At 35.1% G+C, this 17,803-nt stretch overlaps 1 protein-coding gene across 2 annotated transcripts in view; it reads right to left on the bottom strand.

Annotated features, from left to right (window-relative positions):
* The window catches only part of LOC135835131 (RNA binding protein fox-1 homolog 2-like), a 32,839-nt gene that overhangs the window by 4,146 nt on the left and 10,890 nt on the right, over positions 1–17,803 (bottom strand). For both annotated transcript variants that reach the window (XM_065349274.1, XM_065349267.1), the window contains 6 exons: positions 13,197–13,332; positions 10,604–10,624; positions 7,167–7,497; positions 4,284–4,338; positions 3,991–4,184; positions 2,781–2,856 (listed from right to left, as the gene is read on the bottom strand). In XM_065349274.1, coding sequence (XP_065205346.1) covers positions 2,781–2,856; positions 3,991–4,184; positions 4,284–4,338; positions 7,167–7,497; positions 10,604–10,624; positions 13,197–13,332 — 813 coding nt within the window. The remainder of the gene's footprint in view (positions 1–2,780; positions 2,857–3,990; positions 4,185–4,283; positions 4,339–7,166; positions 7,498–10,603; positions 10,625–13,196; positions 13,333–17,803) is intronic.

Genomic DNA, 17,803 nt, shown 5'->3' with positions numbered 1-17,803 from the left:
CAAAAGGGAACTTCGGAGGATAATATTTTGAAAGGAGGTGATATTCTCCAAAATTTTTAAAGACAACGAGCTTCCTCTGCTTGAAAAATTTGGCGATCAAAAAATTGTGATAAATACTACAATCGTGTTAGGGGATGTATAACACTCTTGAGAACACGTGGGGGAGGAAGGCTCCAAAATTTGGAAAATCCTCCATCAAAATAGCTCAAAAATTCGTGACAAAAATTAATACTTCGATAGAAATCTTTTTTGAGCAATTTTGAAGAACTTCAAGCCCAAAAATGGGTCATGTTTTTGGCATTTTTGAAAAAGTGTCATGCGACTCATCAAAATGATTTGAAATTTTGCTATAAACTCGAATATTTTAACAATTTTTTTTGAAAACTCGTTGCAGATGCAGAATTTTGATCTTAAAGTTGAAGAATTTAAACCCCAAAATTGGGTAATGGTTTTGGCATTTTCGAAAAAAGTGTCATGCGACATCAAAATGGTTTAAAATTTGCCAAGAAATTCGAATACTACGACAATTTTTTTTGTATTCAAAATACATAGAAGAATTTAAAGCCCAAAACTGGGTAATGGTTCTGGCATTTTTGAAAAAAGTGTCATGCGACTTATCAAAACGGTTTAAAATTTTGCAAGAAATTCAAATATTTCGACAAATATTTGTTTTGAGCTTTTGATGGGTCAGGTCATGATTTTTGTGATTTTAATAAAGTCATACATAACCGATCAAAATGGATAAAAATTCAAATATTTCGACAAAAATCTTTTTTTGAGAAATTTTGAAAAATTTTTGAGCCAAATTCGGATCACTTCGTATTTTAGGCATTTTTGAAAAAGTATCAAGCAACAAACTAAAGCAGGTTGAAATTTAGAACCTTTTTCTGGTTGAGTTTTAGAAATTATCATAATTACCCAAAAAACTGTCTCAATTTAGGCCTCAAAATTCTTGAGAAATGCTCAAAAAAGTACATTAGAAATTTTAAACCCAATTCAAATACTATCCCAAAATTTGAGGCTAAAAATTCTTCGAAATTGCCCGAAAACCAAAAACCACTTTGGTAAAAATTTTTAATTTCTCGCAAAATTTTAACCCATTTTGATAAGTCACGGGTCGCTTTGACAAAATTCCAAAAATCTTGATCCAATTTGAGCTCAAAATTCTTCAAAAATTCTCAAAAGACATTTTCGTTCAAATATTCAAATTATATTTTTGCAAAGTTCCAGGTCATTCGATAAACTAAACGACCCTTTTTCAAAAATTCCAAAATTACAACCCAATTTTGGGATTCAAAACACATTAAAATCCTCCAAAAACTATGTTCGTGACGACATTAGAATTTCTTGTGAATTTTAAATCCATCAAAACGAGTCATTCGCATGATTTAGGAGCATCCACCCCGCCTCAATCAGTCAGTTTCCTAGAGTATTGTACCTCAAAAACAATTAAAGTACTTACATTCGGTTTTTTCAAAAAAAAAAAAAAAAAAAGTAACTTTAGTAAAAGGAACCAAAAAGTATCCAAAAAACCAGTCATAAAAAAAAAACAGAACATGGCAAAATGAAATTTAGGTTTTCCATATTTAAAGGCGAAAAACATATTTTGAAACTTTCAAGCCAATTTTAGTCAACGAAATGAGAATTTTCGGAAATTCTGGCAAAGAAAGTAAGATTTTTGCATAATTTTTGGTAAAAAAGTAACATTACTTATTTAGAAAACGCGAAGCTTTTGAATAATTTTTGAAAAAAAGTAAAAATCTTTCACAATTTTGCTAAAAAGCAATTATTTAAAAAACAAAAATTTGACAATTTCTGCAAAAATTAGCGATTTTTGGAATCACTGGCAATCAAATTAAATTATTTGCAATTTTTTTTCGAAAGTGAGGCTTTCTTTGATTTTTTAAGTAAAAAATTGGTAGTAAAGCGAGACTTTCTAATTACTAAAAAACTACAATTTTTGACAAAAAGCAAAAGTAAGGAAGTTTTTTTGCAAAAACGAAAATTGTTGTCAATTTTTGAAGAAAAGAAAGCTCGCTGAAAATTTATGAAAAATCAGCACTGTTTTGAAGTAATTGACAAGAAAATGATAACATTTCTTTGCAATTTTTGTTGAAAATGAGAGACTTATCTAATTTTTTGGTAAAATAGCGAGACTTTTTTGCCTTTTTTTGAGGTGGGGGGGGGCAGGGGGCAAAAAGCGCCGATTTCAAAATTAAATATTGGGAAATTTGTATCAAAAAAGTAACTTTGGTAACCAAAACTTTTGAAAAAATTTATACAAGTAACTTAGCAACTTGAAAATTTACTGATTACGAGCCCTGTCGTTTTCCTCATCATGAATAATCAACTTTAGAATCAAAATTTTCATTTTTCAGCGAAAATAATCAATTCAGCAACTGGAAGTCATGAAATTCTGAAAAAATTTCTCACCAAAGTGAATAGCAAAATCGTCCAGAAGTTCCAAATTTTCCAACGTGTGGATTAACTTCCATCAGAATTTCGTGCAAATTAATTTCTGCCCCAAAAACTTGGAGACATATCATTCCTGGAGAGTGGGGAAGGGGGATTTTCGAGCCGATTTCGTATTCGAAACAATTCAGCTACTCCTGGCGTACTTTCAAAGGATTGAAAAAGCATCCATCTGATCTTACACATTCGTTAAACTTGGTTCAGTTTCGATTCATGAAAAAAAGGAACGTGCAAACTACCCAATCCAGGACAAAGCTTTTATTCCATATCCTCCGTAATCAGGGCAGGACATCAACTGGACAACTTACCCCGTACGTAATGGGTCCCACCGCAGCCGCCGCAGCAGCGGCAAGATAAGGATCTGCCGAAGTCGCCGCCGTGTAACTGTAAAATACGCGTAACGCATAGTATGAGTAAATTGCCATCCCATTGTCGTGGTAGAGTATTAATCCATAAGTAGTGTGCTTTGTGCCGTACCATGCATTGCATATTCTTAATATGCTTATACATGGCAGGCCAACGAAATGATAATTATGCTTAATTGCGTCGAATTACTCGTACGTCGTCGTGGCGAATGGGAGTATGGGGACAGGAGGGAGGGGAGAGAGGAAAAGCTCGACGCGTATCACGATTACAGACATCAATTCCCCAGCCACCGGATGAATTAATCAATCGGAGAGGCCTATACAGTCGTGTAGTCGGTCTCGGTAGGACGTAGGACTATATCGCGGTATAAGAAGGAATTTACGTTCGTCTATTTTAACCACATAGCGAGAATTGCGATCGTTTTTAGACCATAGAATAGGATAGAATAAGTACACGTTGACACATACCTAATGGAAACGTCTACACGATGATTTATACAGTTCGCAAATTATTCAACTCGTAATATCGAATCAGTCGCGAAAAAAGTCCGAGTGATTGGCACATCACCAACGAGCTATGCCTATACGATCGTTCACGAACGATTCGTATGAGCTTCAGTTCAGAATCACGTCTCCATTATAGATTGTCTTACATAAATGTAGCATGCATGAATAAATTTTAAAATATGACTAAAATCGCTCCAAAGTCGTTCGCGAACGAATCGGTCAGTGAATCTTTCACGACCGAAACGCTATAAATTCGACATCACGAATCAAAAAAAAAATCTGCGTTTCACATCAATACGACTCAGTGAGCTAGAGAATCACGTCTCGTTCATAGATTGTTCATAAATGTAACCATGCATGAATAATTTTCAAAATATGACCGAAATCGCTCCAAAGTCGTTCGCGAACGAATCGGATGAATCGGTCACTAAATCGTTCGCGACCGAAACTCCATAAATTCGACATCATGCATACAAAAATCCGGAGCTCGATACTTCCAAAGGCATTCGAACGAAAGTCACATCCACTTCGGTCAGTGAACGAATCGCGAACGAAACCATACGCATTCGAGCAATCAGCCGCAAATAAACAATAACCCATCACCTTGCACATGTAAGCAGCACACACAATAGTAAAAAAATCCTACCCTGCAGGAAGTCCATAAGACGCAGCCGGTGAAGGTAGAACATTTTGCCCGGTAACCGCCGCCATATTGTACGCTCTAGCCGCAGCCGCCGCTGCCGCCGCCGCAAACGATACCTGTTGAGGGTTATTCGCAACCGCGTTTATCGCTCCGTTCGCCTGAGTCATTTTCAATAAAGGATTCGTAGCTGCTGCCATCTGTAGAGAATCACACGATCGCGTTAATTTTTTTGAAATTTTTTTTCAAACAGGTCATTTCGTTCGTAGGTAATATTTACACTAGTACAAATAGCTCACCTGTAACTTGTACGAATTGTCCGCAGCCGCTAAGAACGGATCGTAATACATTCCACTAAGCAAAACAAAAAACAATATCGTTACATTATTGAATACTTTGACAAATTTTACGAAATAAATTAAAACGAAATATCATTATTTTTGTATAAATTAATCAGACACGTGTACGGTGAGAAAATTTTCAATCGCATACACGTTCTGCTTATAGAAACGGCTGAAGAGAGGACTCGTGTTGACAGCACTTCAATTCTTTACGAATTATTTTTGCATTATTATAGTCTTTCGCAAGTCCTCGCTTCAACAGCAGATAATTTATCAAAAAAAATACAGTATACTTGTGCGCTGCTGCTGATTGAGCGCTGCCAATGTTGCTGCGTACCACAAAATTTGAGAAAAAATTCAACGGTTTTGTCAAATTATACCGCATAACGTTTTATGTACGTACTACGCTATTCCATGAAAATAATAAAGCGTCGCGATACACCCCATGCATAATTATTACAGGTGATAGAATAATTATAAAATGATTAAAAAGTGAAAATTTTGCGTAAATTTCTTCACCGTGTGACGCCACGATCAAACCAAATCGTAAGTAAATGGAAAGGTTGACTCCTTTTTCCCCAAATAGCAGCTGGACGAGATCGATGAGCGAATAATCCTTCCATAACTGTTCAAACATTCTAACACCAAAAGAACGCCCTTTTGGATTTCAGCCTCTTTCAAGAGGGGAAGTCAAGAAGGCTCAAACAGCTTCAGAAAGGCAGACTTGGGCTTAAAATTTCAAAAAAATGAAAACAATTTGGATTTTAGGGTCCAACGGATTTCAAAATAAAAATCAGCGTCTCTGAAAACTTAAATTTCAACACTCGTATATTTTATTTCTCAATTTTGGACCTTAAATTCCTCTCCAAAGAGGCCCAATCAAGGATTCAGAGTCAAACATCGTCCAGAATCAGAACCAATTTTTCAAAATTTTGAGCCCAAGGTACCTTCTGAAGCTCTTTGGGACAAGGGAACAGGATCGTCGAGAGAGAGGGAAAAAGTGGCAGTCTGTCCCAGGCCCGCACTTTCTGAAGGGCCAAGCAAGTGCCTGTGATGAAAGAAAACAACTTTCTAAAAAAAAAAGTATCCGTTTTTAGGTCTCTCGAAATCAAATTTTCAAAAACATTCGACCTTGCTTCGCTCGGGCCAATTACTTTCATATTTTAAAATTTTAAAATTCATATTTGGGACCTCCAAAAATCCAAAACAGAAAATGAAAATTTTCAAGATGATATCATTCAGCAAAATTGGTATTCTTTTCTCCCCATATCAGTCGGTAAATTTTTATTAGAACCCTCTCGCCCCTCCCCCCTCTCAAAAAAATCCATGACCAAGCTTGTTCTAGAGGTTCGTGGAGGATCAACTTTAATTTCGAGGTAAAACTAATTTCAGAATCAGCGTCTTCAAAACCCTGAAATTCGATAACCACATTGAATTTTTTTTAATTTTGAGCCCCAAGTCACCTTCTGAGGCCCTGGAAGGACCCAATTTTGGTTTTATTATCATTCCTTCTCTTTTCGGAGGCTCGACTGTTTGAAATTATTTTTAAAATGCATGAAAAAAAACTGAAAGTATAACGGCTGTTTTTTTTAGGACCCATTTCCCTCCAAATGTCAATCTAGTGCACTGTGACCCCCCCCCCTCCTCCTTCTATTTGGTGGTCGGAATTGAAAAAAATGAAAATCATGAGACATATCCTTTGTTACGTTTTTGATGGCAGTGATTTCAAATTTTAACTCACTTTTTCGATTTAAGACCCCTCAGGGCCCATGACATGCCCCAAAATTTGAAAAAATCGAAAAATTCGTGTGACCTATGGTTTGTTGGGTTTTCAGAGGTGCTGATTACGAATTTCGACTCAGTTTCAGGATACGAACCCTCTGAGCCCCACAATCAGCCTTCGAACTTCGAAAAAATTGAGAAATTCGTTACTTTTGGAGATTTTTAAGAAAAGTGAGGGTTCCTAGTGACCCCCCCCCCTCAACACCCAATCTGGTAAAAATGTCAAAAACAAATAGGCCTGTGACATATCGAATGACATGTTTTTGGATGTGCTGAACACGAATATGAGCTCAGTTTTTCAATTGGACCCATCTGAGACCACCCACACCCCACCCCATAACCTAATACGTTCAAATTTGAAGAAAAATCAATCAGTTTAGAGAAAGATATGAAATTGTAACAAAAAAAAAAAAAAAAAAAAAAAAAAAAAACACCCATGATCATCGATCTCCGGAGCCACTTTGGAAAAAAAGACTGAGAAAAAAAACAGAAAGTACAAAAAATCGCGAATATTGCTTTCCAACCAAACCACAACATAATACCTGAGGCTTTTACATGCTGCTACAGACGGTTACCGTACAATAAAAAAAAATGCGCGCACCGATATGTATATACACAAGACATCACGTGTGTGCCTACCACAAAAAGTATAAGATCGAAAAAAAAAAAAAAGTTTTCGTAAAATAAATAAAATGGTTAATTATATAGTATAGTATATAGCAACATGTTAGTAAACTACAAGACTGTGGTGAGAAAAAAGAATAAAAAAGCAGCGTTCAAAAAAATACATCAAGCAGCATCATCATTCATCATTATTATATGATCCTTCCCACCATAAGTAATGCATTAATTATTAAAATCCCTAACACGATCGCGTTTTCCCACCCTTCTTTACGCGTCACCCCCTCCCCCTTTAGATCGTTCCCCAGACAATACGACTTGATAAAAAATAAATATGGGGCAAAAGGGTAGGACATGTTGATTCGTTTGTTTTTTTTTTGTTTTTTGCAATGATTCTTCATCATCATCTTGTACCGGAACACTGTTTTGGATACTTACGTAGTCGAATATGACGCCGGCGCCGTTGTAAAGGATGACTGAGGCGATGACACGAATACCGCTGCCGCCGCAGACTGTCGAGCGTATGCGGCCGCAGCCGAGGCGGATGCCGCCGCCGCCGCGTTATTGGCGGCCATCGCGACAGCCGCCGCACCAGGTGGTGATGTAGCGGACGCTGCGACCGCCGCCGGAGAGGCTGCCGCCGCGGCACTCAGATGATGATTCGGTCCAGCTTGACCGGCCGCCGCTACTGCCGCCGCAGCTATCATCTTGGCACGGCTCGCCGCCACCGCGGCACGTTGAATCGCAACCCCACGCAGAGCAGTAGCCGCTATATAAAACAGATTGTTTCAAAAAAAAAAATCACACGCACATGTCGCCAAAAACATATTGGTACACACGTATAAACACATTGTCAAAAAAAATCATCATTATAGAAAAAAAAAAAAAAACAATGGAGGAAACCCCCTAACACGTAATTGAATTGATTTTTCCATAATCCTAATCACTATTCGCCCTTCTAGTGAATATTTTCAACCCGAATTTTCATTTCGATGACGAAACGAACATAAAAGAGTTGATCTATCCATGCTCTACGCCACTATGAGTAAAGAGTCCCCGTATACCTAAAACCTACGTTAAGTAAATTGCCGTTACTACTTTCTTTATCTAAGAGAATTACCGCCACTTTCAGCCAATCATAATGCAAACCGAGAAAATTCTACCGAAGAAGACTTCAACTGCGCTGTATTCCCATCACACGTTAAATACGATTAGAATACCTGATTGAAAAATTACAACAAGCGAAAACCAACACGGGCCGCAGATACGTAACATGCACGTTTTTTTTCTTCTTTCTAATTCGACGCATTCCAAACAACAACAAAAAAGTCGTGTGATCGCTTTTGCTTTTGTATTTACAATCAACAATCAAATAGTACGTTTTTTTAAAAGAAAAAAAGTGTGAAACGCTTCGCAAAGAACAATAATAATATTAATACACCCAAGACCCAATTACGCTACTGAATTTATATACGTAAACTCAACATTCGTCTCATCAAAAAACCTGTTGCATGAACAAAGCCTCCCTCATCATTTTGATAATTTTATTTCTCAAAAGAATCATCAAACCAACCGAACGACGATTCCGAGCACGTTCGTGAAATTTTGACAAGCGAATCGTTCGCGAACGTTGAGAATCACTAAAACCCAATTTAGAGAAACTAGTAAAATAGATACATAATCATCAAAAAACAGAACGGTCGACGTCGTTCGCGAACGAATTCATTCATGCGAGCGAATCATTCGCGAACTAATCATTCATTTTAGAAATTACTGAAATCCATTCTAGCAGGAGGAAAACATATTCGACTTGAAAAAAATTGAAATCGTTCGCGAACGAATCAACTCATACGAGCAAATCGTTCGCGAACTGAATGATTCGTTCAAATTTAAATTAGAACATCAGGGACATGATTGGATTCATACTCGAAAAAGACAAAAAAAATCCCATTCGAAAAAAATTGAACTTCTTTGACAACTGACTCACTCATGTGGGCGAATCATTCGCGAACGAACTTTCCTTCACGAGCAAATCGTTCACGAACGAAAGATTCATTAGGACAATATCATTAAATTCTTCGCCTTCGAGAAACGGAAATAAATTTTGAACTAGGAAAATTTTCAAAATCATTCGCGAACGAACTTTTACTCTTTGAGCAAATCGTTCGCGACCCATACGATTCGTTGAAATCGAATTATAACTGAAAATCATATTCAAAGAGTACGAAAAAAATAGAAAACTTGAAAACGATGAAAATCATTCGTAAACAAATCACGCAAACGATTGAATCATTCGCGAACGAAATGAATCGTTCAAAGTTGAACATGACATGACTGAATCTATTTTTCAAAAACGAACGGGACCTAGAAAGATACGTAAAACTACTAGGAAAAATTTGAAATCATTCGTGAACGAAATATTTTTCACAAGCAAATAGTTCGCGAACGAACATGTACTCTTATGAGCGAATCGTTCGCGAACTAAAAATTCCGTTCGTTGAAATCATACATGACTGAAAATTCATATTTGAGAAGTAGGGGAAAAGCAAAGACTTTGAAAAAAATACAAATCATTCGCGAACGAATCGCGCAAAGGATTGAATCAGTTGTGAACGAAGTGAATCGTTCAGAGTTGAACATGAATGAAATCTATTTTCAGGAATACACAAACTGAAAAAATTGAAATCATTCTTTTCTGGAAAAAGGAAAAAATCGTTCGCGAACGAATAAATCTCTGAGAGTTGAAACACCACTAAACGCATTCATGAAAGAAAATCGTTTTCAAGGGCACGATTAAAATGAAAATGTACGGAAATTGTTATCAAAAAATATGAACAAAATCACGTCGTTCGCGAACGAACCTATGGTCTAAAAAATTACTGACTTTTGTTCCAAAGAACGAAATGATTTCGGATTTCCTTTAAAATCATAATGGAATTCGCCATGCTCCTTTACGAAATATTTCAAAAATGAATCGTTCGCGAACGATTCAATCTGTTGGAGTTGGCTATTATCGTTCAAATTTCAACCAAATGGGAGCACGAAGTATAGTAATGCGCGATCACCAACCAATAATTTTTTTTTCGAAAAAAAACATTACGAACAAACAAAAATATTTTCAAAATAATCTCAGATCAACCCCCCCCCTCTTCCCAACCGCAGTCTTTTTTCGAAAGTAACCGAGTAACGTACAAAAAACAACACATTTTTAGCATTCAAAATATTTTTCAACTCGACAGAAGCTATTCAATTGCCCACAAACCCTCGATAATTTCCACACGAAAAATAAAACAAACCCAATCTAAAATTGCGGTGCAGGTATCGTGATAATAAAAAAAACGACTCAACGGAACTGTTATTTTTATAACTATTAGCGACAGAAAACAAGCGACGATGATATGTGAAAAAAAAGAATGATAATACCGAGTAATAAAAAAAACACACATTTAAAGAAAAAAAAAATATAAAAAAATTAATGATCGTAAAATTGTAACGATTAGGGAAAAAATACGTAGGTAACGATTTCATAAAGCCCGATCACCACACATTAAAATCAACAACATGCAGATATAAAAAAAAAATGCGTACTTCGAATACACTCTAATTTGTATACCTATGCTCATTACGAATCCAAAAAAAAAAAAAAACTAATCCAAATTTTATAGTACGAAAAGAAGGTGCTGCAAAAGTGATCTATCGAAAAGAGTTGAAATTCTCACATCAAATCATTACTCGTAAAATAAGATTCCAAAAAATCAATTTCTCTCCCGGCAAGCAACGGAGTGAATTTACTTAGAACTCATCCAGTCGATCGATCACTTTTGAAAAACACCGATAAATTTTGAAAAATATACCATCTTTGAATCGGTACTTACCATCTGGCCATTGGATACACACTACAAAACAAAACAAAAAAGAGAAAAAACGAATTTAGGTTAAATTGGAACACAATACACATAGCATTTTGTTGTCTGGCATATGACAATAGGAATAATTTGCAACACCCCCCCCCTCCCCCCGGGGCGATCACCTGAGACGAAATTTTTTCTCAAAGGGAACAACCTGAGAAATATTTTTAAGCAAAATTGCTGAAAAAAAAGTTGGCCTCACTGACAAAATGGCGGCCATTTTGATTGACAGGTCAGCTTAAATCTCAGATTTTGCTTTTCAACATTGGACTCGCATGAAACTTTCAGAACTGGACAAAGCTAGATCGAAAGAGTATGCAAAAATTTATCACCAGTCAAAATTAGTGCATTTTTTACCGACTTTGCCGTGAAACGGAAAAGTGAGGTATTGTATTTGTCATGATGGTTGAGGATTTGGATGGGGGTGGGTTTTCTTGACGAATTGAAGTGTGCTGATCACGATAAGACCTATGGCGCCAAACGAGATAAGTTTATATATATATATTTATATTTATTTATTTATTTATATATAGGTATATCAATTTATGTATAAATTTGTGTCACGCTGAACTCAAAAGCTCCGAACTTTAAGTCGAAACTGATGATGGCAAAATATTGCTTTGATACTGAACTAGAGAAATTTTTAATTTGGTCGAAATCGATTCAGCCGTTTACGAGATATGAACGTTTAAGTGTGTTTCAACGTTATGGATAAGCTAAAATTTGTGTAAACCCTTATATCTCGCAAACGGCTCACCCCCAACAAACAGACGGGGTGGTTAGGGTGTGTAGGTAGCGGATTGGTGCGCCGGAGGTCGGGTGTTCGAATCCCGCGCGAGTCAAGAGGTGAAATTTTTTTGTCAATTTTTTTGTTATTTTTTGTTAATTTTATTCCTCCAAAATTTTTTTGCCACGAAAAATCAAAATTTTTCAAAAATTTCTAGTGTAATTTTTGTTTTAACAAAAAAACATTAAGTTTTTGGTAATAATAGCCAGTAACTTTTGATAATTTTTTTTTTTGGTGAATTAATAGTAATTTTTAGTAAATAAAATGATTAGTTATTTTTGGTGAATTACTCGTAATAATTAAGGTTGGTCGAAAATTTTGGTAAATTGCTTGGGTAATTTTTGTTTTGGTAAATTAATGGCGTAATTTTTGATAAGTTTGTATTCCAATTGGTAAATTTTCGTAAATTGCTGGGGTAATTTTCAGTTTTTCAATAAAGCTGGTAGAAAATTTTGGTAAATTACTGGGGTAATTTTTGGTAAATTGGTAAATTTTAGTAAATTGCTGTGGTAATTTTTAGTATTGTTAAATTAGTGGGGTAATTTATTTTGTTGAATTTGTGTCAACCTTTGGAAGTAAATTACTTGGGTAATAAAAAATTGGTAAATTAGTGGGGTAATGTCTGGTAAATTAATGAGGTAAATGTTGGTAAATTAATGGGTAATGTCTGGTAAATTACTGAGGTAAATGTTGGTAAATTGCAGGGGTTATTTTTGGTAAATTGGTAATTTTTGGTAAATTGGTAAATTTTGGTAATTGATAAATTTTGGTAAATTGATAAATTTTGGTAAATTGGTAAATTTTGGTAAATTTTGGTAAATAAGTAAATTTTGGTAGTTCCGTAAATTTTGGTAAATTGGTAAATTTCGGTAAATTGGTAAATTTCGGCAAATTGGTAAATTCCGGTAAATTGGTAAATTATGAGGTAATGTCTGGTAAATTACTGTGGTAAATGTTGGTAAATTGCTGGGGGTTATTTTTGGTAAATTGGTAAATTTTGGTAAATTTGGGTAAATTGGTAAATTTTGGTAAATTTGGGTAAATCGGTAAATTTGGGTAAATTGGTAAATTTGGGTAAATTTGGGTAAATTGGTAAATTTTGGTAGTTCTGTAAATTTTGGTAAATTGGTAAATTTTGAGGTAATGTTTGGTAAATTACTGAGGTAAATGTTGGTAAATTGCTAGGGGTTATTTAGAGCAAAGTCGGTTGATCTTGCGAACTGCGCAAGATGTTTTTTGATTTTTGATGAATTTTTGAAAATTAAATTTAAATCAAAATTTTATCAAATTGATCTAGAAAGCTAAAATTTTGGATACACCCCATTTTCGACCAGCCAAATCGATTGAAAACGGTCTCAAATCGTTTTGAGCAGCTCTGGAGCCTCCAACAGATTTTCTTAACTCTAAATTCACACAAAACTTCATCAAATGAAGTTGGAAATCCGAAATGCACGCAACACATCAACTTAAAACAGTCGACTGCTGGTGGGTTACAGTCATTTTGGAGTCTCCAGCGACTTTTTGAAAATTGTTAAGCCTCCAGTAGATTTTTGAAACTTGAAATTTTCACAAAATGCAATATCTACAATTTTGGCTGACCTGTCAATCAAAATGGCCGCCATTTTATTAGTAAGGCCAACTTTTTTTGGGCAAGTTGGTTTTAAAATGTTCCTCAGGATGTCCCAGAGGATGGACGAGGGAGGGGGTGCAATTATCTCTATCGCCATGAGCCAGACTATTATCCAAACACGAATTAAAACAATTTTCGCTTACCATTCGGTGAAACTGACGAGGTAGGTACAGAAGTGACTATCTGAGGTGTAATAATCGACGGAGACGTGCTCACTTGACCATTTTGATTTTGTTGGTTGAATTTCTTACTTTGTATACGAGCGGTGGCATTATTAACCTATAGGCAATTCAAAGGCAAGAGTTTAATTTAAATGGTTCTTAGAAGGTGCATAATCGATTACTATCTATTTAAAAAAATACTTAACTATCATTCGAAGGTATTTTTTGCACTAATTGCCTATTTTATCAGCTTTTAGTCGAAATACGATAAATTAAACCAGTTTAAAATTAAAAACAGGAAAAAAATCATTGCAACAGCAATTCTTTTTCATCAAAGAGACATTTGATTTGAATTTTGAAATTATTTCACTTGTATAAAAATCAGAAGAGTAATTCACGTGAACCTTTTTGTCCTCCCCCCCCCCCCAAAACCAGTAAGTTTTATTTCAGATAAGTTTAGCCTAGATGGCAAACGACCCCTCTCCCCCTCCCATTTTCACCACCAAATATGCAGAGAAAAAATTCAAAACTAATTCTCAAGCTAAAAAATAAGACATCAACCCCATCATCAAAAAATACCATTCGAATGAACGAGCTCAAAAGAAATGATGTGACTGAGATTCATCGATCAAATTTTGCCCAGACATAATTTAGACCCCCACCCAATCATAATTACAAACACATTTTTTTCAAAAGCTCAATGCTCGTTCTTTCATATTATATTCTATCAATTAAATAACTCACTAATTTTAGCTAATACTATAAAGTGAACGACGCAGAAAACTTCGCAATAAACGAAGGCGAACAAAATAAAAAATTTCGAATGCTTAGACTTTTTCTCTTCGAGAATCAAAGTTTCCACTGCACATGCGCAATCATACGCCTGCGCAAAACTTAAACGCAGCAGTCACGCGCCTGCGCAGAACTCAACGTTGTATCATCGCGCATGCGCAAGACATAGCAGTCACACACTTGCGCGAAACCAACGTTTCATCATCGCGCGTGCGCAAGACATAGACGTCTTGGCGTTCTGCGCGCGCACATGACATGTTTTCTCCTTCTGAACTCGTGTCAGAGGACTTCAATAGTGGCTTTCAAGACAAACAATAATTTTCCCAGCCTTTTGAGGCTCACAAACGAGGATTTGAGCTTCGAAATTGAAAATACAAACCCATGTCGAGCATTACCAAAAGATCCCACTTATTTCACTTCTTCTGCGTCGTTCAAAAATACGTCGCGATAATATCTCTATGATTTTGGTGTTACTTACTCGTCTTGAATATTATTTCGAAATTAGGGAAAGAAATTAAAAATAATAAAAACTTAATTCTAAATTTAAACTTCGATAATTTTTCTAATAGAAGGAAACCCGTAGTTGAAGATGTTTCATCGCAACGCTTTGAACGTACCGTATTTTCAAATCAAAACTTTTCATATCCAGCCAAAATCAACACTAGCAAATGAAACATCTTCGACCACCTGACTCCTACAGAAATCGTAAGAAAAAAAACGCAACAACAACAACAATAACAACAACAGTACAAATACCTAAAGTCGTTCTTATATAGCTCGCGATATTTCCTCACTTAGAATCTAAAAACTTATATCCTACCATAATTCGAAAATTTCTTATCGCTAAATCGGGTCGATTCAACAAAAATCTACCTAAATTAAAATCGTCGCCCATATAGAATAGTAATCAGTAATCACAACACAAGTCCAAAAAAATGCTCGATCGTCGTTCCACGCTAGCTAATGAGAAGAATCCACACATCAGCTTGTTTTTCGATGTCTCTACGTTCGCGTCGGCTAAAAAATAACAAATAATTCACGAATATAATAGTAAATTTAACCTCTACCTCGGTCGATTTTTTTTTTCAAAATTTTTTTTTACACATACGTACGTAGGTGCCAACCATACAATATGAAATTTGGAGAGAAAAAAGTAAGTATATACGTAATTTACAATATGAGGAGGGTAGAAAAAAAAACACAAAACAAGCGTCATTAAGTGACGTAGAGTAGCCCGGACGCTGCGTGCGTTTCAAAATACATATTGCGTCCTTACGAAGAGTAAGAGAAAAAAAAACTATGATATTATGCATTGCTCTAAGTAAAAAAAAAAAAAAGTATAGGCTACTTCACCATACACAATCCGCGTTATTAAAAAGTATTACATATCAAACACCTTAAATAGCATGAATTTGTGTAGTGTCTCTTTGGTAAAAATTATTATTCGTAAGATTATAATAAGTAAAATATGAATTTATGTATATCAATCATCTAAAAAATCCAATGAACACTACTTTGAAAAATGGTTAAGAAAAACATAGCTAAGAATAGCGAACGAAGAATAAACAAATACCACATCACAAAATCAGTATTGCGGTAAAGCTCGCGGTAAATTATGTATCACTTCATAACGTATTGAGAGAAAAAAAAAATCATCAATGAAAAAAAAACCACAAACACACACGCACACGCATAAGTACATACATATACAAGTTAATCTTGTAATAGTGAATTGTTGAGTTCCACATGCCACAAACGAATAATATGCAGTATATCGAGTATATAGACAAAAATATCAAGTATGTATACAGCAACTATGTAAATACGTACGAGTATATGACTAGGAAAACAAATTTCTAAACGTGATTTTATACACAGTTAACATAAAAATGAAAAAATTCTCTCAAGAAAAAAATTCGTGCCCAAAAAACACATTTTGCAAGCGCGCGCAAGTTTTCAAAATCATATCATCAGAGCAAAACATCATTCCATGAATTTCGATAAGTTTACAATTCAGGCAGAAAATTCTACTGTCTCTATTAAGAGGGGGGGAGGGGGAGCAAATTCGTCAAAGCCACATCACAAACAAACCAAAAAATTGGAAGAAAAAAAATGAAAAAGAGAATGCATTCACTAATGGCAATGGCACAGATTTACACTGATACGAACGAGAGCACTTAGATCATTTTTTATGGGTCGGTCAGAGGGGGAAAGAAATATCTACCTCATTAATTCAGCAATTAACAACCAGTTCGAATTAGAAACAGTATTAAGAAGCTGTTAGCAAGCTAAGGAACTGAGAAAGAACGAGGAATGATTGTGAAACTGGATGAAAAGGACGGAAAGTGGTCCTCAATCTCAAATTTTTGCTTTTCCAAGCTCCCACTCTCCAAAGTTGAAAAATTGTACAAGAAAATAATTTCCTGTCTACAATTTGGGGAGGGGGGGGGTCTTTTAGGTACAGAAAAAATTGTTGCCACCTAGCAACCCCCCTCCCAACTTCAAAAAACAAAAAATAGGAAATATCAAAAGAATAAAACAAAAATCTACGATCACTTTTCAAGCAATTTCCAATTTTATTGGCATCCTTTCCGAAAAAAATTGTTTCTCAGCCCCCCCCCCACCCAATGAAAAATGAAAAGAACTTTTTCAAAAATTTCCTACTTTCTCATAATTGCTCCAAATAACCCCAGATTAAAATAACTGCCATTATTTTTGCCCCAACCCTCCCATTTCAAATAATCTGATACAACTGAATCCAAACATCCATTCATTTTTTTGATTAGATCCTTCAGTGTTTTTCTCAGCTCCATATAAGATTGAAAAAAATTGAACACTCAAAGGGTACCCAGCAATCAAATTTGAAAAATGGATAAATATTCGAACTTCGAAATTTCGAATTTGAGAGAATCGACAGGTCGCACAATATCTTCGTGACTTTCTAAAATTGAAGAGTGGGAGGGGGGGGGGTTAGAGAGGCCTTGAGAGGTTGTGTTCCAAAAAATTTGGATATCGAAAACTCAGTACTCTTGAAAACTGCATATCATTATCAATCAAGGAAGGGAGAAGGGGGTGTCAGAAGAGGATTCTGTGATAATCCTCCGAATTCATCATTTTCAAATGTCATCATTTCAAATGAAAATTTTTTCCATTACTTACAGTTTTTTTTCACAACTGAATAAATGTAGTTCTCGAATCAAATTTCCCTAATTGAATTCCTCAAACGACCATTTCTAATAAGTTTTCCTGCAATTCTGATAAAGGAATGCGTGTTTTTTTCCACTTTTGGGCGAACATGAAGTACTCAAGACTTTATGGCAAATTATGGCAAGAAAATCCCAATTTTTTAGCAGGAGGATGAGCTTTTTAACTATTTTGAGATTTGACAATTCTTACAAAACATAGGAAATTTTCATTTTTTTTTTCAAGTAAGTAGAATTTTTCGTAATAATTTTAACAAAAAATCGTATTTTTAGGTAATTTCAATTTCAAAAAACGGAACTTTCCAAAAATGACAACTAAAAATTTTTTTAGCAATTTTCGCCAAAAAACAAGATTTTTTAGTAATTTTGATTCAAAAAAAGAACCAGTTATTTTGATGATTCTAAATTTTGAAGAAACATAGGTCATTTTTACATTTTTTTACAAAAAAAGTAAGATTTTTCGTAATTCTAACAAAAAAATAACAATTTTTGGTAATTTCAATTCTAAAAACAATTTTCCTGCAATTTTGACAAACAAAGTAAAACTCTTCAAAAATGTTGACCAAAAAATAATTTTCAACAATTTTGTCCAAA

This window comes from Planococcus citri, chromosome 1 (assembly GCF_950023065.1).
Source record: "Planococcus citri chromosome 1, ihPlaCitr1.1, whole genome shotgun sequence".
Lineage (NCBI taxonomy): Eukaryota > Metazoa > Arthropoda > Insecta > Hemiptera > Pseudococcidae > Planococcus > Planococcus citri.
Note: the sequence above shows the minus strand (reverse complement) of the source record. Positions and strands in the feature narration are given on the sequence as shown.